Below are 20,532 nucleotides of genomic sequence, written 5' to 3'. Positions count from 1 at the left end.
GGATACTCAGCATCCACTTGATCCCTGGAGGGCTTACAGCCCCCAGATTTGTATTCCCAGACAGATTCCATGGATGCTTACTTAGCCCATCCCCAGCAGGGACCTGTTTATTGCCTCTTTCAACTTAATGCAGAATTTTAAGTAAATGAAATGGAGGTTAAAGAACTTTTGCAAGTATAATGTTCCTATCGGCTAACTTCCATTTTTATTATGCTGCTTACTTTAACTTCATACTGATTACTGTAACTCTTTTGAAAGGATTCAAAACATAACCCTCAACTTGCTTAGCGTCTAAGACCTATTAGTGAGCTGGACACACCTTCAAAATTTTGTGTCCATCTCTTTGTTAACAAGTTTCAGTCTGGATTTTTCATTTCACTCTTTGCTTGTGGCAAAAGCCAGCTACGGACTCATTCTACTTTTGACTGTTGCTGTATTTTAAATGTTCATATAGGAAATTTATAAAAATAAAATTGAAAATACAATTATTTGTAATCTTGTTTCCAAAAGTAGAATGGAATTAGTTCCAAGAAGGATATAAATGGCTTAGTTTTGTATTTTTTTTTTTCTTAAACCTTTTTTCACTTTAAAGATAATAATGGGCTTTGGGCCAAGATATGAAAATTTATTATGGAACTTGGTTGTTTATTTTCATGCAGAATAGATACTTTCATACCAGAATAGATATTTTCATACTTTAATTTTAAAAAAATTAAAGCTGTGGGGAATAGTCTTGTCTGGAGTGGCATAAAATGAATGTAGACCCCCCCAAAAAGAAAAAAATCTTATATCTAATTTTAATGGGTATGAAAATTCTTTCTCATGGATCGAGTTATGTCCACTGACCTTAGAGGGAGAAGTATGGGTTTTCTCTTCTATATCAAAGATGTGGTTTCGTTATTCTGCACTGTGATAGGTCTCTGTAGACCTGCGTGCTTAGAGCATTTAACTCTTGTTGGGAAGAACTGCTCAACAGTAACTGTTCCAAGGCAGATAGTATTTTGTCAGACATTTTCTAGAAGTTTAGTGGCTCATGGCAGGAATACTCCTTATAAAAGGTTAATTAGTCTCAGTTTTGGGGGGACTATTTACCACTTCATGATTCTTAGTGGTTAGCTGGGAAGCCATGATTTTTTGAAAAGAGATGATTCAGTGAGGCAATAGTTAGGTTTTTCTGTGACCATGGTGAGTACCTAGTAACTTCAGAAACTTTTTCAACCACAATTATTTTGGCTACATTCTGGGGAGTTCTAGGACAAGCCAAACAAACCCTCTCTGGTTGAAACAAAAAAGGAAGTTGTCACCTGGACATTGGGTTGCTGTTACAGTCACTGGGCTGACTGGACATTGGACAGGAACAGAGGGGGGCGAGCCCATCAGAGCCAAATTGCCCCAAGAGCCAGTCCCATAGGGTCCTGCTGCTGGTACTGCTGGAGCCTGGGTGCCACTGCTTGAGCCCCTTCCCCTGTTGGCACTGGACACTTGCACCGTTCCCCTGATCCAGGGCTCCTTTGTGCCCCACCGCTGCTGCTGTTGGACAGGTTCCCCTTTAGCCCGGCTCCTGAGCATCACCAGCCCCAGGTCTGAAAGCCCAGGGCCTGTGTGTGCAGTGGTCCTGTGGTCTCTCATTCCTGGGCCCTGCTGACGTAGGGGTCCGCCTCCACCAGGGCTCATGCTGGAGAATTCTCCAAATATAAGAACGTGGTGCAGACCCTAGGCACACAAAAAATGTCAGATATCCTCTCCAGGCAGGGCTAATCAAGCCGTTGTTCACGGACGGAAATGGACCTAAAACTGCTTCTTAGAGAAATTCTAGAGTTGCTCTTGTTGCCCATTGCGAGTGGCAGTTCGGAACTGAGGTCTTCTCCGTAGCAGAAATGAGCGTGTAGACCCTTGGGTTTGTTGTGATTTGTGCTTGATGTTCTTTAATTTGCCCTTCCTGATAATGAACTAGCCCTGGAAAAGGTTCTGTTAGTCTAGTAGATTCTGCCTTGAAACAGTGAATACAGACATTCCCAGCTGTGCTTATTTGAAATAGGAGCAGGCATTTTCTATATTTTAGTGGCATATGGTGCTAGGATTTTATCATACTTTCTTATAAGGAGCCAGGAAACTTTCTCTGCTTAAAAATGTGTGTTTATAAACAATAGGCTTGCAATGAATATTCCCATCTGTTGGGTAAACATAATTTGTGTAGGAATTCCTGTAATAGGTGGAGTACTTTGCCACTTTTTCGTATATTGTTTCCCTGGTGAGACATTAGACTAAAGAGACAGTACAAAACAGCATATGCCTAATATTCAGTTTTGTATCTGTTTCTCCCAGTTGTTTGAAAGCAGTGCTGTTTTTGTGCATTAGTACACAGGATTACTATAGAAATTTATAAGAATATAAAATCTATTCAGGATACTGCAAAAAAGGAAAAATGAAATGAATAACAATCATATAAATGTGGTTAGCTTGCAATGATGAAACTGCTCTTGCAGTTTTTCAAATATGTACTCCAATAACTTGTGTTATTTCTTTTCCAAAAACTTTTATTTACTTTGTTTTAACCTAATCTCAAAAGCCCTCCTAATTATAATCATAGTGTATAATCAAAGCTGCTCATCCTTCTAGTCTGGATTTGCAATTTAAATAAATGGCATCGACTCTTTGTGTTCAGTTTGGTATTGTTCTGATTGTCTTCACTAATTAATTTTTTGTTTGAGATAAACCATTCCTCGAATAGAATAAAATTTTGAAGACTGAGATTCAGCAGTATTTTTTCATAAAATATTTTATTAATCTTGCTGTAAGATCTCAAGATGGTTATCAGAGGGTAAACACACACTGATTAATATTTGCTTAATACTGAATTACCTGTATTGTCCAAATGTTTCATTCACTTAAAAATTATGCCTATCAGTTCCTTTTTCCAGCTGACTAATTGGACATACTTGAATAAAAAGATGAGCAATTAGTTAATATAAGTGATTTTAAGGTATGTGTAAGAGCTGAGCAAATAAAGCATACCACGCTTGGCGCCTTTTACCTGATTTTTTTTTTTTTTTTTTTTTTTTAGGTTTCTCTGATTATGCTTTGTAAGAGGAAATATTTTTAAATTGAAGATAACTGTTATCAGAACATGTTTTTAGAAAGGATAGCATCACGGTGTTTTCTCTTTTTTTGGAAAGTAGGCTCCTATTTGATTGGGTTTTAGCTCTCTTATTCTTTCTTAGGATAGGCACCCTCCCATGTGTGAAAATCAAGCCTTATTCTTGAGTTTTGGTGAATATGGCTTAGAAAGCAATTAACTGCACTCGTCTAGGTAGCATGAAAGGTTTGAGCTCCGGAGCTGCAGAACTCACATGAAGTGGTCCTCGGGTGTACCCCCTGCTTGTTCGTGGGTTTTAGAATATCCAGAATTATAAAAGTAACCATAAACCCAAACCAGGGCTTTTATGGAAACTGTATCTTCTAGCTACTTTGTCCCCCCTGTAAAATTGACTGACGTTTTTAGAAAGGCAGCGATTTCAGGGATGGTTACTTAGAGTCGCAGGAATGGAAAGTACAAATGAAATAACCTCCCAGTCAATCCAAAAAGTTTGAAAAGTTAATGTCAAGCCATATGTGAAGTAAGGAAAGTGTGTAAATGGTGTTGGGGGCTGTCTGCTCGCTGTGGGGACTGCAGAGGGGAGTTGTGCCCCGATGTCACTGCTTGCTTTGCCTGAGTGACACCTGTGTCTCATCCTGCATTGTTTGAACTTGGATGCAGAACGACACAACACATTATGTTAAGACCATTGCCAGTTCTAGAAATAATTTTTAGAAATTCTGAGAGAGAGAATTATAAAAAAACATTGAAAGGTCTGGTTTACGTGTAATGATTTTTAGCTATTTAACAGTTCTTATTCATTCAGGCAGTTTTGAGTGATACCTATTGATACTACGTGATGGCACAGGGGTACAATGGTGAGCAAGACAGTTCCAGAACCTAGCTTCATGTGATATTTACAGCCTAGTTGGAGAGACAAATAGCAATTAAATAATCTCCCAAATTGCAGTTGCGGTAAGTGTGTAGGTCAGGGAAGGCTTGCATAGATAGTAGTTTATCAAAAATTAAATATTTTTGGTACTAGATACCAAAATATACTAGATGAGATGCCAAGGCTGGCTGCCTAGGTACGGAACCATTAACACTGCTTTTTGGTGTTTGGCAGGTATGTTATCCCATCTTTACAGAGGCTGGATGCTGGGTTTTACCGCTGTGTGGTTCGAAACAGAATGGGAGCCCTCTTGCAGAGAAGATCAGAAGTTCAAGTCGCATGTATGTGAACACTGAAAAGATCTACAAATGTTAAATAACAAAACACTAATCAAAATCACTCTAACCATGGTGGGAGTCGAGTTTCTATCTTGGGTTCTATTTGGAATTGTATAATTTCTCAAATCGGTTGAGAGAAGTAAATAGCTAATGCAGCTGGTCTGGCGATGGTCTGGGGCTAATGAGGTAAATGCCGCTGTTTTCAATTCAGTAGATAAGGCTCTGCTGAGGATTTAAAAGATGAGCAAGACGCCTTCTGTTTCATGAGTGATAGCTGCTCTTAGCTTTTATCACATCCAGGTTCAGGTATTTTTAAAATAAAAGATGAGCAAGACGCCTTCTGTTTCATGAGTGATAGCTGCTCTTAGCTTTTATCACATCCAGGTTCAGATATTTTTAAAATAAAAGATTAAACCCAATTAGTTAAAATTTTATCAATTCATATTCAGTTCTTGCCAGTGATTTGTTTAGAAATCCTTCAGCTGCACAACAAAAAGTATGTGGATAGCATGTATTAATGCTGTAGTGAATGAATTAATTCTCTACTGGGCAGGCCATTTTGGAGAATGAAACCTTTAAAAGTAAGTGGAGGGCATATCAGAATGCAGGGGCCTTGAATTTTGGTGTCGTCTTTAGGAGGATGTGGAGAGGGAATGTTTGGCTGATGCAAAACATTTAATGCTTGCCTAGTCCAAAATCTGTGATGGGTAGAGGGTCCATCTCAAATGGCCGGTAGGCTTTATTGTATTTTGAATTTACTACCAAAATGTCTCTTCATTGAAAAGAAATTTTAAATTACGTATAAATATGTTATGATAGATTTAGAGAACTCTAAAAAGCTCCTAAATTGGGGTGTGTGAACCAATGATGACAATATTTTCTCATATGTCATTTTGACCCCGGTTAAGGCTTGTGGTTTTCAGTGTTACTGTATCAATTAAAATAATTGCTAGTTATTCTACTTTTCTACGGTAATTACTAGTGACTGGGTAAGGTGCTGTTGCTCTACATGTTTGGTTATAGTTTTAATTACTAGGGAGGCTTAGATTTTTCTGAACTGTGGTGGTGAAGTCACTCAACTAAACCTGTCTGCAGCATAATTCAGAACTTTTATTCAATTGAATAATTGAAAGCATAATTCATAAATCAAAAATTAAGGTCAATACCCAAAACATATTTGAACAAGCTTAGAATTTATTATATGTAGTAAATTGTTTAATATAATATCCTTGTTTCTGTCCTTTACCTCTAGCGCTAGATTTTATCTCTTTTCTCCTTCTCTTTGATGACAAATTTCACTAAACTTTAAAGTAACCGTGCATATTTTCCTAATCTGTTTCATTTGTCTCATCTTTTCCTAGACTATTAAACACTGCTTGTAACATAGTCAGTAATTTCTTCTGAATCACAAATCCGTTGATAATAGAGTTCTTTGATGGACTGTTCCAAATTTATATACGTTCAGACAAAAATGTAGTATATGTGCCATATCAATGTGTATGTATACATATATCTGTAGCTAATCATAATATGGAAATTTTTTAAAACTTTCAAATGGTACCGATTTAAAAATTGGCCACAGATACCCACATTCTAAAGGCTGGGTTTTTTCCTGTGATCTCATTTTTTAAATGTTGTAAAGCAGTAGCACAAAGACTGGAACAAAACCTACCTGCCCCCAATTAAGTCAGTAGTATGGGGTTTGGAGGACCCTCTAAAAATGAATCAGTGGTTAAATATTTCTCCCCAAAGATCTTTTAGGGAGCATTCACCCCAGAAACAAAGAAAAGGAGAAACTGAGCAGGACAGCAGCGGGTGCCTGGGGAGAACCAGCTGGAGAGACCTGGGAGCCGGGGGATGTCTGAGATCATTTTATTATCCTTTCTGGGAAAATGCTTCATGTGGCGTGGGGATGCTTTTCCACAATTTATTTCAATATTAAAATTGGTTGCAAACATCTCATTGTATTGTTGCAGCGACACAAAGACCAGGAAGTTCCGCTGATCCGTGCACTTCGTGGGTACTTTGGAGGCGCGTGGCTTTGCCTCACGCTTCACTTTACCACCCGGTCTGTGCTCATCAGCATCACTGCTCACCTCTGGTCTCACTGCTTAATTATAGCAACATTGGTGACTTTGCAATAAAATATAGTTATTTCCATCTTTGACCTCCCGCCCCCTCAAAAAAGAATTTTCTGAAACTTAAAAGGTCTGATTTTTCTTTGCAGATATGGGAAATTTCATGGATACAGATCAGAGAAAAATGGTCTCTCAAGGACATGCAGCTGTACTCAACTTACTGCCCATCACCAGCTGCCCCAGACCTCAAGTGACTTGGTTCAGAGAAGGGCACAAGATTATTCCAAGCAACAGAATGTAAGTTGTTCCAAACTTTAAAGTTTAAAATACATCTCATTACGCTTGTTGGTACCATTTCCATATTAAGTGTACCAATTAAACTTTGAAAAGACTAACCTGGTCTAGTAGACCTACCTCAATCCTTAATAAACAGCTATTTTAAGACTGGCTTGGAAATTTTTAAGCAGTTTAAGAAAATCGTCATGTAATATTATTCTTTAATATGCCGCATACCCTAACTAAAGCACCTTTACACACTCTTTATGGTATTTTTTTTTCCTTTTTTGAGTGCACTTTTTGAGCTGTCATTTTCATCATGAGTTGTGTTTAGCTCCAAGTACTAATTTAATGAGTGCTCGTGTTTACTTATAGAGCTGTGGGTTTTTCTCCCTCTTTCACTGAGCCGTGTTTGATGCTACTTTCTGTGACGATAAAACAGTAATTGCTGCTTATTTCTCTTTATCCTTTTATCCCACCGTGACAGTTTTATTTCCTTTTGTCTAATTAGTGGTTCACCCATCTATTGCAGAGTAGTTGCTTTGTGATTAGTTAAGCATTATTTCTAGGTGTTCTTGCCTATTTCACGTTTAAGATATTTATCTAATGCCAAACAGTTTCTGCATTTGCAGCTTTAAGTGATTAAAAAGAACATTTGGTATATATTTTATAAGTGGGCATTTTGCAATGTAATTTAAAGATAATATACCGAATATAAAGGCTTTGAGGATGGACATTTCTGAAAGAATTGTGAAATGCTATAAGCTTGGGCTAAACGTCAAATATTTATGCCATCAGATGGTTGCACTCAGACAAAAAAAAAATTGTGAGAAGAAAATGCGCTTTTTTTTTCCCCGAAAAGGATATGTGAAGGCAATTTGCTGAAGCAATTTTCAAACGTGCTTTCTCCCCATCTGAGCCTCCATGCGGTCCCTTCTCTAAGTCCAGTATCCCCGCTCTTCCACTTGGGCATCAGAACTCTGCTTGAGCCTACACGGTTCTTAAGCTTATTTAGCAGATGTTTCTATTTCGCTTATTGGAAACAGGAAAAACATTGAACTATGTAAAATCCATATTTTAAGATTCTAGTAAAAATATAAATTACCTTGGAAAAATGGGATAACTTCTATCCTTTTTCTGTATTTTTTTTAAAAGTTGCTTAGGTATCCACCTTTATATTCATTCCAATTATAACAAATGCCTCTGGAGTTGGGGTGAAACAAAGACAAAGATCAATTTCTCATTCTTTTAGAAGACTGTTAGGCTGAAAAAAAAGGGCAGCTGAGAGAGATTCTTGTGAAGTATTCTGGAAGGTCCTAGTGTTGAGCACAGCGTGGCTGGGCAGAGGTGGGATGAGTGCTGGGGAAGAGTTGGTACAGGGAGGGGCGGGTAGATTGAATTAGGCTTCCTCTCAAACACTGGGGTTTCTAACTAATGTCAGGGGTGGAAGGATTATTTTAACTCAGTAGCAAACAACTACAGAGTAATTCATTTGTTAACCTATGGTCCAGCTATGTTCCTGAGCCAGCGTTTACTCAAGAAGTATAAAAGGATACAGAATGCAATAACTCTTAATTTTATACGCTTGTTTTTTTTTTTAACTTGCAAGTTCTTGCTAAAGACTGTTTAATTCCTGGTGAGCTAATAAGGCAAAGACGCTAGGAGGGCTTTAACTTAGTGTCATAGCAAACAAATGGTCTGCTTACAACCATGAAGCTATTGGTGAATCTCCAATCTCAGTGGAATAATATGCCTGTATAGCTTTTTTTTTTGGGGAAGAGTGGGTACAGGGAGGGGCGGGTAGATTGAATTAGGCTTCCTCTCAAACACTGGGGCTTCTAACTAATGTCAGGGGTGGAAGGATTATTTTAACTCAGTAGCAAACAACTGCAGAGTAATTCATTTGTTAACCTATGGTCCAGCTATGTTCCTGAGCCAGCGTTTACTCAAGAAGTATAAAAGGATACAGAATGCAATAACTCTTAATTTTATACGCTTGTTTTTTTTTTTAACTTGCAAGTTCTTGCTAAAGACTGTTTAATTCCTGGTGAGCTAATAAGGCAAAGACACTAGGAGGGCTTTAACTTAGTGTCATAGCAAACAAATGGTCTGCTTACAACCATGAAGCTATTGGTGAATCTCCAATCTCAGTGGAATAATATGCCTGTATAGCTTTTTTTTTTTAAGAGATGAGATGAGGCTGATTATGGATATTTCCACTTTCTCAAGACCCTTTAGTTTCATATTTTCCACCTCATCGTCACCCCCATATTTATTAAGTACCTGCTGTGCAAGATACCATAAATCAGCACTTGCATGGTTTTCTCCACAAGTTTATGCATCATTCAAAGATGTATTACTTTACACATCTAATAAAGTTCAGCTTGGACATCAGGTGGAAGGGCATTTATGCATTGCCTCTGCCCAGACGGTTGGCAGACAGAACTCAGATGGCATTAGACCTGTTCTGTGCCACCAGGTATCATTTCAAAATGGAACGTCGGGCTCAAAGTGTTTCGCACCTGTCGAAACAGGTCAAGCCTCTCTCTCCTCCTGCTTTTAGCCTGGTTATCTGAGGTCAGCTCCCTAACACAGGGGAGAGACGTACCTTTGTCATGGGGAGGGAGGACCTCATCTTGCCACCCCACCCCTGTATTTTTTAATATTGTCTCATGACCTTAAAACTGTGAGCTTTAGGCTTTTTTTTCATTTTCAAGGGAAACAGTAAGTTTAGTGTTCCTCAACTTGAAAAATTAGTTGAATAGTCTATTAATAATTTTAACAGCAGCTCTTATTTATTGAGTACTACTTTAAACGTATCTTCTGTACTCCTCACATCTGCCTTCTGAGGCAGGTATAATTAGCTCTCGGAACTGAAGACTGGAGATGTTAAATGACCCACGCAAGGGCACACAGCTGACAAATGGCAGAGCTGGTACTCAAACCCAGGTCTGTCCGGCTCTAAATCTCATGCTCTCTTCTGCATCAGGCCAATTCTTCTTTCCACGTTATTTTGCTGAACCTTCTTCGTGCTTTTGATTTATTTTCTCCTTACACTGCTTTCAACTTTTTTTCTCCTTTTTTCGAACACCAGGTTTCAATGTGAAATGCTGTAGGTTGACCTGGGTTTGCCACGAGCCACAGACTCGCACAAACGCACACACTCTTGTCAGCAATGAGCATCCCTACGTGTGCATTGTTTATCCTTTTTCTGTATGAGGTCTTTTGGTCCCTATCTTCAGAAATTTTTGACAAAGAGAAGGCAGATGTGGCCTTCCAATTCAGGCATGGACTTTATATAATTCAGAGGCCTAGTGGGAGATGGAGACAGAAGTTATCTCAATATAGGGATCATCAGGTACCTTAGCGCAGGGTGGATGGCAACAGGAGACATAGGGGTGCTGACCATGTGCGGAATCGGGCGCCCTGTCAGGGGCAGCCAGCCTCCTTGTTCTTCAGCTCCATATTGTTGAATGAAGAATAGACTGTGTAGGAAAAATAGCAGAAATTCCTCATCATTTCCAGAAGAGTAGTGGTGCCTGGTGGTGGTACCTGAGCTGCTTCACATTCATATGGGAAAGGCTGAATGAAAAACTAACAAAGTTCTGACGGCAATTTGGGCATCGTTTTTCATTCATTCACCAAGTCCTTGTGCAGGGCATGCTCTGAATAGACAGCAGTAAACAAAAGAACGGTCCTTTTCCTCAGGGAACCTACATCCAGCTGGAAGGAAACAGATGCCAACCTGATGAGTGTATGATATGCCAGCTGATGATACGTAGTGAGGAGAAAAGAGAGCAGGGTGACAGAGTAGGGGTGCAGGATGGGGTGGTGGCCATTTTAGACATGAAATCAGAGAAGGCCTCTCGGGTACTAAACGACGAGCAGAGCCCTGAATGAATCCAGGGGGTGAGGCATGGGGGTGTATTGGTGAGAAGAGCGCGTGTGAGAGCTCTGAGGCAGGACCGTGCCGGGGTGTTTGAGCGGCAGCAAGGAGGCCAGTGGGGCTGGTGTGGAGCCAGGGAGAGGGCTGGAGATGAGGCCATCAGGGCCCTGGGGCCGGGTTCCAGAACCAGATCACTTAGCCATAGTGAGGAGTTTGGCGTTTGCTCTGTGGAGCTGAGCCGAGGAGTGACGCAGTCTCACTTAGGGTTCTTCTATTAAGAATTACGTTGAGAACAGGGCTTCCCTGGTGGCGCAGTGCTTAAGAGTCCGCCTGCCAACGCAGGGGACACAGGTCCGATCCCACATGCCGTGGAGCAGCTAAGCCCGTGCGCCACAACTACTGAGCCCACGAGCCACAACTACTGGAACCCACGTGCCCAGATCCCATGCTCCGCAACAAGAGAAGCCACCACAACGAGAAGCCCACGTACCACAACGAAGAGTAGCCCCCGCTCGCCACAACTAGAGAAAGCCCGCGTGCAGCAGCAAAGACCCAACACAGCCAGAAATAAAATATAAATAAGTAAATTTATTTAAAAATTTTATGTGTTTATACCATATTTATCCATCTATAAATTGTTCTTTTCAACTCATTATTAGATTTTGAGATTTATTTCTAATGATAAATTGAGATCTAGTTTAGTCATTTTAAAAAAAAAAAAGAGAATTATGTTAAGAACAGGCTGTAGGGTGACAGAATCAGAAGCCAGGAGGCCTGTGAGGGGTTTCTGCAGTAATTCAGGTGGCTCGGATCAGGATGGTGAGAAGTGTCAGATGCTGATATAGTTTGAAAGTAGGAATGATGGGATTTCCCATTGGACTGGATGTGGGGTACGAGAGGAGAGAAGCCATGGGTAACTCTTAAGAATTTTGGCCTCAGCAACTGATAGGATGGAGTTACCATTTTCTGAAATGGGGAGATGATTGGGGGTGAAACAGTGCCGTGTCTGTGTGCTGGGGGTTGGTGGTGGTGTCTGAAGTTCGTGTCGGACATGTTAAGTGTGATGTGCTAGTAGGTGGCTAAGGGGGTCCAGTCGTTAGATAGTTGTATGTATCAGACTCAAGGTTAGCCAAGAGATCTTGGTTAAACTTGTGGTTGTTGCTGTGTTGACATTTATAGGTCTTTAAAGCTGTGTATGGACTAAATAAGCCAGTTAGCAAAGCCCAAAGAGTTCCATCGTTTCACTTAAGATGCCCTTAGCTGCAAGTTACAGAGGATGGCTCTGGCTAAGCAAAAAGAAAATATGTTGGAGTATTTAGAGAACTACAGACCAAACCACCAGAAGGAGAGGACAGGGTGGTAACCGGGCCCAAGGAGCAGGGAGCAAGGTGGCACGTTCATGGCCTCCCAAGGATACCCAGGTCCTAATGCCCGGAACGGTTGAATTTGTTAGGTAACATGGCAAAGCGGGTGAAGGTAGCAGACTCCGTAGGGAACTAATAAGTTGGGGAGGTGGGACAAAGGCACAGTGTCAGGCCAGGAGCAGTTAAGCTGAGGGTCTGTACCCATGACCTGCACAAGCCAGGCTCGGCAGCTCTTTCTCTCAGCATCTCACCTTGAGTCTTTAGCTAGTGAGAGTCCTGAACCCCGTACTGCATGTGTCGGCCCCGTCTCCGCAAGTGGTTTCCACCTCCCCTGGGTATCGACCATCTAAAACGTCTTTGTTTTTGTAACTCTGTCTGGCCTGGTGTTATGCAGAGCAGAAATGCAATATTGGACAGTCTGAATGAATGATTGAAGAAATGTGAAGAAAAATCATGTAATATCTGTAAACATCCTCACCAAAACAGGGAAAAAAAATGGCACAACAAACCTCAGGAGAAAACGGTGCTGATGAGGGAGAGATATATCTTGGGAAAGCAAACAGTATTTTGAAGAATTGAGAATAAGTTATACTCAGAATTATGAATTGGTAATTATAGGTTTTATTTATCTGAGAAGATGAAAAAAGTGCATGTTTATTTTTCTGATTTACTGAATCCGAACAGTTAGTTTGCTATCTTTGGGTATCAAAGATGATTATAGCCTTGTCTTACAAATGTAGTCTAATTTGATAATAAAATTGTTCTGTGTTATTTCAGTTTAGATATATGTTCTTTGTTTCCTTCTATTTCTCAAAATGTGAAATGTGAATGTTGACGTCAGGCAGTATTTCTCTGACCTCCGGGAGGTAGTTTATGTCGGCAGCTCTCAGGTTCGGACGCAGGAGCTTGTCCTGTGCAATTCCATTCTTTTGCTTAATGGCGGGTTCTTGGGCTCAAACTGCATCCTGTAGCCTACCTGACAGGGATGTGTAAGCACAAGTGTACTGGCATGTGTTTTCCTAGGAATGCGTGGTTTATAGGTTAAATATTTCAAACCTCCAGTCAGCTTTGTGAGACGGCTTGCCAGGAAGGACCTGAGCTGTGAAGTGTGGGCAGCAGACAGCGTCCCAGGCGACTCAGAAACGGCCGACTCAGGGTTGTCCGTGTGCTTAAATACTGGAACGTCCGCTAACCTATTACCGTTTCGACTGCCGCAAGAAAGACTTGTTTAATTAGCGCTTGTATTGGAAGTCACAACTTAATGCTTGAATGAAGTAGATCTGGTTGTAATAATATTTTTATAGTTAACTGGCTTTTCAAAATAATATGCTTTTAAAATTTTTATATTATGTTTTGTAGGCATTTTGTGAATGTTTATAGAGTATGTCTATACCTGTGAATTGAGCCATGTTGGGTATAAGTAAAAAAGACTAGGAGATAAGGGGCTCCAGACCTGCCTCCACCATTAATTCTGACCTTGGGAAACTTACTTACTCTCCTTTGCCTCCATTTTCTCACGTCAGAAATGAGGAAGGTGACATGAAAGACCTCCGAGGTGCTTTCTGGTGTTCACGGGAGCGATGCTCACGGGGCGGTGCTCAGGGCCAGGCCTGCCTCTCCGTCCCCCTCCTTCCTCCTTCCTCCTCCTGCACTCAGTAGGTACCTACTGAGCACTTGTTTTGTGCCAGGCACTGTTGTGGCTGCTCGGGACAGGAGGGGGCGTGAGGACGTCGAAGCTTCTGCCTTCACTGAGTTACGGTCCAGTGTGGAAACAGGTTAATAACCAGGGTGCTTTGGGGGATGCGGAAATCTGTGAGGGAGACGGAGGGCGGGACAGGAGAGAACTGAGCGGGAGGGGAGGGAGGTGGACACTCTGCCTCGAGTGGTCAAGGACGCCTCTCTATGCAGGTGACATTTTAAGGTGACACTTTATCGAGTTGTAATTTACATACAACACAATGTACAGATTTTAAACACACAGGTTGAATTTTAACAAATGCGTACACGGATGTAATCACCATCCTCAGCAAGTTCCCGAGGGCAGTTCTTACCCCTGGTCCCTGCCCCGCCCCACCTGCTAATCTCATTCTATTACCATAGGTTAGTTTGCTTATGCTAGAATTGCTTATAAATGGAATCATGGCATAGGAACTCTTTTGTTTCTGCCTTCTTTCATTCGACATAATTTCTGTGATATTCTCGAGGTGGTATTAATAATGCTTGTTATTAAATATTTTTTGAGTACCAGGCACTGTTTTAGGTGTTTTCTCTGTAATGATTCATTAAATCCTCACAGCAGCCCCATGGGTTGTACTGTTATTATCGTCACTTTGCTGAAAGGAACAACGACAGAGAGAGGCCAGCAGCTGGTTAGTGTTAGAGCCTTTGATTCTTGAGCCCACACTTTGCCTCTGTGCTGCACTGCTCTCTCGGGCTCATGTCTGAAAGATCTAGCCGTGCACACATCTAGAGGATGAATATTCTGAGCACTGGGGCCACATACATGCAAAGGCAAATACAAAGCCTGTTGTGTTTGCTAAACTGTTGTCTGGCGCGTAGGGCCTCGTGAACAGCGGGCAAAGAGAGTGGAAAGAGAAGGGGCCCAGAAAGGAAATGGGATCCTGGAGGTGCCAGAATCTGGAAGGAAAGCTGAGTTTTATTCCATATACAGTGGGTCGTCTTTGGGAGAGTTGTGGTTTTATTTTTTGGAAAATTTTTTGAAATTGTGCTAAAATATGTGTAACATGAAATTTACCATCTTAACTATCTTTCACTGTAAATTCAGTGGCATTAAATATATTCACCTTGTTGCGCAGCTGTCACCACCACCAGTCTTTGGAACTCTTTCATCTTGTGAAACTGCAGCTCTGTCCCCATTAAAGGATAACTCTCCACTCCCCCCGCTCTTGGCACCCACCCTTCTACTCTGTCTCTCTGAATTTGACTCCACTGGGTCCCTCCTATAAGTGAAATCATACAGTATTTGTTTTTACCTCATTTTTAATTAAACTTAATATTTTGAGCTAATTGTAGATGCACATCCAGTTGTTAAGAAGTAACACAGGGAGATCCCATATGCCCTTTAAACAGTTCCCCTACCTGGAGAGGTTTTGTAGAGCTGTAGTACAGCACCACAGCCGGGTGAGACCTCGTAGAGCTGTAGTACAGCACCACAGCCGGGTGAGGCCTCGTAGAGCTGTAGTACAGCACCACAGCCGGGTGAGGCCTCGTAGAGCTGTAGTACAGCACCACAGCCGGGTGAGGCCTCGTAGAGCTGTAGTACAGCACCACAGCCGGGTGAGGCCTCGTAGAGCTGTAGTACAGCACCACAGCCGGGTGAGGCCTCGTAGAGCTGTAGTACAGCACCACAGCCGGGTGAGGCCTCGTAGAGCTGTAGTACAGCACCACAGCCGGGTGAGGCCTCGTAGAGCTGTAGTACAGCACCACAGCCGGGTGAGGCCTCGTAGAGCTGTAGTACAGCACCACAGCCGGGTGAGGCCTCGTAGAGCTGTAGTACAGCACCACAGCCGGGTGAGGCCTCGTAGAGCTGTAGTACAGCACCACAGCCGGGTGAGGCCTCGTAGAGCTGTAGTACAGCACCACAGCCGGGTGAGGCCTCGTAGAGCTGTAGTACAGCACCACAGCCGGGTGAGGCCTCGTAGAGCTGTAGTACAGCACCACAGCCGGGTGAGGCCTCGTAGAGCTGTAGTACAGCACCACAGCCGGGTGAGGCCTCGTAGAGCTGTAGTACAGCACCACAGCCGGGTGAGGCCTCGTAGAGCTGTAGTACAGCACCACAGCCGGGTGAGACCTCGTAGAGCTGTGGTGCCGCATCACAGCCCGGATATTGATGTTGAGACACTCAAAACACAGAACAGTCCATCACCACAGTACCCCTCACGTTGCCTGTTTATACCAACAGCTACTTTCCACCAGCCTTTGTCCCCACCCTAAATCCTGGCAATCATGAATCTGTTCTCCATTTCTATAATTTTATCGTTTAGAGAATGTTTTATAAATGGAATTGTGCAGTCTGTAACCTTTTAGGATTGGTGTTTTTCACTCATCATAATTCTCTGTTTAGTTCAGGTTACTGCATGTGTGAGTGCTGGGTTCCTTTTTATTGTGTAGTTTTCCATGGTGTGGACATACCACAGCTTGTGTAACCCTTCACCAGGTGAAGGACATTTGGGCTGTGTACAGTTTTTCACCCTTACGAATAAAGCTGCTGTAAATATTCTTGTACATGTTTTGTGTGAACATGTCTTTATTTCTCTGGGATAAATGCCCAGGAGTACAGTGACTGGTTATATGGTATTTGCATGTTTAGTTTTTTTTAAGAAAATGCCAAACTGTTTCCAGAGTTACTGTACCATTTTATAATCCCACCAACGATGTACAAATGGTCCCGTATCTTTGCTTCCTCACTAGCGTTCAATGTTGTCACTATTTTTTTTTATTTTAGCCATCTCGATGGATAATTACAACTCATTGTGTTTTTAATTTGCATTTCCCTAATGGCTAATGATGTCGAGCATCTTTTAATGTGCTGATTTTAAAATGAACCAAATAGGGAAAAACTCAACTTCTTGAAGTGAAAACTACAATCATTTATTTATAAAATCAATTGAATGGGTGAAAGAGCAGACAGTATTGCAGCTAAAGTGAGAAATATTGTTCTGGTAGGTCTGAGGAAAATACTCAGAATCAGGCACAGAGATAAAAAGATGGAAAGCACAGAAGACAGGCAAAGAGATATAGAGGATAATCAGTAGAAACCTAAGATGGGTCCCAGAAAGAAAGAATGGAGAGAACTGGGGCTAGATAATGTTCAAAGGGTTTAATTGTTACAATATTTCCTAACTTGAGGAATCCTCAGAGACAAGAAGCAGGAAAAGCTGCAAATAGGATAAATAAAACTAAATCCAAATCTAGGCTTATTGTAGTGTAACTGTAGAACCTCAAAGACACAGTAGCAACCTTAAAAGCAGCAATACATGTAATTCAGATTTCCTCAATGACAGTTGACAGCAATAAGAGGAAAGATGATAGTACCTGAGGATATAACTGTCATCACAGAATTTCATATCCAGCCAAACTAATATTTCCTCAGTGGAACAGCAATTAGATGACAGTTGACAGCAATAAGAGGAAAGATGATAGTACCTGAGGATATAACTGTCATCACAGAATTTCATATCCAGCCAAACTAATATCCAAAAGTAAGGGAGAAAGGAAGACATTTTCAGACTGAGAATTTACATTTCTGAGAACTTGCTGGAAGATCTACTAAGAATGGGCTTGAGGAAAAGGAATATTGAACCTAGGAGGAAATAGAATGTTAGAAATGTTGGTCTTCATTTTATTATTTCTCTTTAGTTAGGAAATGTTTGGTAATTGCAATTTTAATACATTTAAATAACAGAGAAGAAAGTAAAGACAGCAAGATGAGAACTCTTTGGGAATGTTTATCGAGAATGGCTGCAGAGAAATGGTGAGGATCCGTGAGGTCAGGGGGTTGGGTTTTTTCCTTAACATGGGAAATAACAGAGAATATTCATATGCTAATGGAAACTCTGTCCTAGAGAAGGAGAGTGTGAGTGAGGGGCAGAGCCCCGGAGAAGGTAGAGGCTGGGTGGCCTGGGCACCCGCATCACCAGCACGTGCACGAGGGCCCCGGTGTGGTGTGGTCCACAGGCTTCACCACTCTGTATGACAGCCCATCCACGGACAGCCTTGGATAGAGTCAAGGGCAGCTTCCACTACGGAACAAGGCCTGATATGGGTTTGGACGCATGTTGTCTGGCAGACATGCTTGTGGAAAACTGAGGGTTTTCTTGTGGATTTTTATTTCCTCCGTGAATATTGGGGTGAGGTTATAAGTTTAGAGTAAAGTGTGACACGAGAAGAGAGGTGAAGGTATTCAGTAATTATCTGGAGAGTCAAAAGCAAATTGAGCAACACGCTAGACTTAGGGGACCGTTTGAGTACAGTGGCACCTTTGCGGTTTGTGGTCATGGATTGTCGCAGTAAAGTTGTAGAGAAGGCTCTACAAAGAAGGATGGAGTGTAGCCTGTCACGTGGGACCTAGAAACAAGCACCTGGAGGGTTTGCACATGGGAGGTGGCTCGTGGTTGTCTGGGAGTCGTGTGAGGGAGGAGGTGGTGGGTGGTCCCGTTCGGCAGAGTCAGGAGACTGTGGCCTGTGAGGTGGAAGGTTACCTGAGTCGGGGACTCAGAGGAAGTGTGGCTGCTCCGGCATCTCAGACCCTCCTCTCCTCACCGTGAGTGCTCCAGCCGCTCGCTTGCATTGGAAGGGATCAGGTGATGCAGTCCAGGAGGGGGGCCAAGTTAAATTCTTGGGGGGTAGACTTCGGCCCTTAGTCAGGATGGGTGTATGCAGGTGAGGGGTGCGGGCCGGCAGGCGGACTTCTCCCAGCTGGACTCTCGAGGGGCGCAGCTTCATGCAGCTTCTTACACAGCTGTGGCCAGTGGGACCAAGCCCTCCTTGGTCTGTGCCCTCTCCTCCTGTCCCTCCTTCCTGCTTACCTGTGATGACACACACGTCAGGAAGGGCTCTGCTTCCCAGAAAACTGGGCTGAGACATGGGGCATCTGAGGGCTGGACTTCAGAGTGGAATTTCTGTAGGGGCTGGCCAGGTTTAGGGGGTGACCGTGAGCACGGGATGGTGTGGAGGAGATGTCAGTGGAGGACGGAGGCCACAGTGTGAGAGTGGACGGAGACGTGGATGCTGAGCCATGCAGGATGACGGCAGGAGGAGGAGCTGGGGGAGGTGGAAAGCCAGGGGCCTCCTTCCTCAGTCAGCGGGCGGAGGAAGGGGACCCATCGGGAATAAACAGTGCTGGAGTTGGGTCACCTGGGCTGCAGAGGAGCCGGGGTTTAGAAGGAGGAAGAGAAGACATGGTTAGACGGTGCCTGCTGTTGGCGCGGAAGGGGCTTGCTCTGGGTAGACCAGCACGGCGAAGACCTCCTTGGACTGCTTCTCTGGGTGCTTGGCTCCAACATCTGCAGCTTGGAATGCCACCACTGTAGACTGAGCGTCTGTGTCCCCTCAGATTCCTGTGTTGAAACCTGATCCTCACTGTGATGGTGTTAGGATGTGGGTCCTTCGGGAGGTGCTTAGGTCATGACGGTGGAGCCCCATGCTGGGATGAGTGCCCTGTAAAAGAGACCCCAGAGAGCTCCTCGCCCCGTCCACCACATGAGGACACAACTGGGAAGTGGGTTCTCACCAGCCCCTTGATCTTGGACTTCCCAGCCTCTAGAACTGTGAGAAATAATGTTTTTGCTTATGAAAGGCTTAATCTATGGTATTTTGTTATAGTGGCCTGAATGGACTAAGACGCCCACCCAGGGGCATCTCTCTATCCTGGGGGCAGGTCACGTAACCTCACGGTGCCTCTGCTTCCTTTAGGAGCGGGAGAATGGTCTCTTCCTCCTGGAGTTGTCGGGAGATTTAACCAGAGATAATGGAGTGAGAAGTAATTTACCACCTAATGTTCAAGGAGGTGAAGACAGTACATGCTACGTGACACCCGCATGACATTGCATGTAGCGATCATGTCCTGATGCTTGCTTCAAAAAGTCCTGTGTAGATGTGGCTGAGTGCATGGCTGTGCCTGTAGGTGTCTTCCGGGAGTTAGAGCCAGCTGGGAAGGAGGGACCCAGGGGAAGAGAACGTGCTGGAGCCCTGGGGCACAGCACCTCTGCCTTAGCTCCTATACATGCTCCAAGGGCTTTTCCAAGTGCTGATTTCTGAAGCCCAGAAAGTTCTTTTTGTTGTGGTCGTTCTAACCACACCAGGAGGAGTCCCATCCTCTGAGCTGATATTATCCTGGAGACTGCTATTAATGTCCATAGAAGCCGGTAAAAGGTTGGAAGCACTGCATCTCTTTGTTGAACGGTGTACAGAACGCTGGCCAAGGCTCCAGCTCATTGCGCTTTTTATCCGGGAGCCTCACTGCGCATAGTGAGAGGAGGGCTGAGGTCGTTGTGAGAATTTCACATTTTCTTTCAGGTTGTTAGTCATTGTGACACTGTTACATGAAGGGTTACCTTCTAAACAGCAGGAGACCAGGTTATGGGCTACACCTGGCAGCAGCCGGGTATTGAAGTGTGAGGCCTGCATCATGATGCAGTGCAGATGGACGTAGTGAAGGCCACTGGGCATGTGCAGGCAGCTGACACTGCACCTGCTGCTTTGGGATTCAGGGTGCATCACAGCCAGAGGACCGTTCCCCTGCAGAGGGGATAGCCTGAGGGATGGGCAGGGGCATCTTACAATTACTTGGTTCCATTTGAGTTGGCAACGTAGTGTTTAATGACAAGAGTTTAATAGTCTGTGCACCAATTTTTCATTTGAAAACAAAATACCACTTCATTTTACATGAGCAGATCTAGTGACAATAATGAATTTCTTTACGAATATTAGCCTATTACACATCTTAAGTCAGTTGCACATAATTGCATCTCACCAACTCTACATAATACTTTAATTAAAACTAGGATAATGGGGCTTCCCTGGGGGCGCAGTGGTTGGGAGCCCGCCCGCCGATGCGGGGGACGCGGGTTCGCGCCCCGGTCCGGGAGGATCCCACGTGCC

At 43.2% G+C, this 20,532-nt stretch overlaps 1 protein-coding gene across 1 annotated transcript in view; it reads left to right on the top strand.

Annotated features, from left to right (window-relative positions):
- Window positions 1-20,532, top strand: part of SDK1 (sidekick cell adhesion molecule 1) — a 538,268-nt gene that overhangs the window by 9,629 nt on the left and 508,107 nt on the right. The window contains exons 2-3 of the mRNA XM_024119146.1: window positions 4,203-4,309; window positions 6,534-6,681. Coding sequence (XP_023974914.1) covers window positions 4,203-4,309; window positions 6,534-6,681 — 255 coding nt within the window. The remainder of the gene's footprint in view (window positions 1-4,202; window positions 4,310-6,533; window positions 6,682-20,532) is intronic.

This window comes from Physeter macrocephalus, chromosome 14 (assembly GCF_002837175.3).
Source record: "Physeter macrocephalus isolate SW-GA chromosome 14, ASM283717v5, whole genome shotgun sequence".
In the NCBI taxonomy this organism is placed as follows: Eukaryota; Metazoa; Chordata; class Mammalia; order Artiodactyla; family Physeteridae; genus Physeter; species Physeter macrocephalus.
The sequence above is the reverse complement of the archived record's forward strand: the minus strand, read 5'-3'. Positions and strand labels throughout refer to the sequence as shown.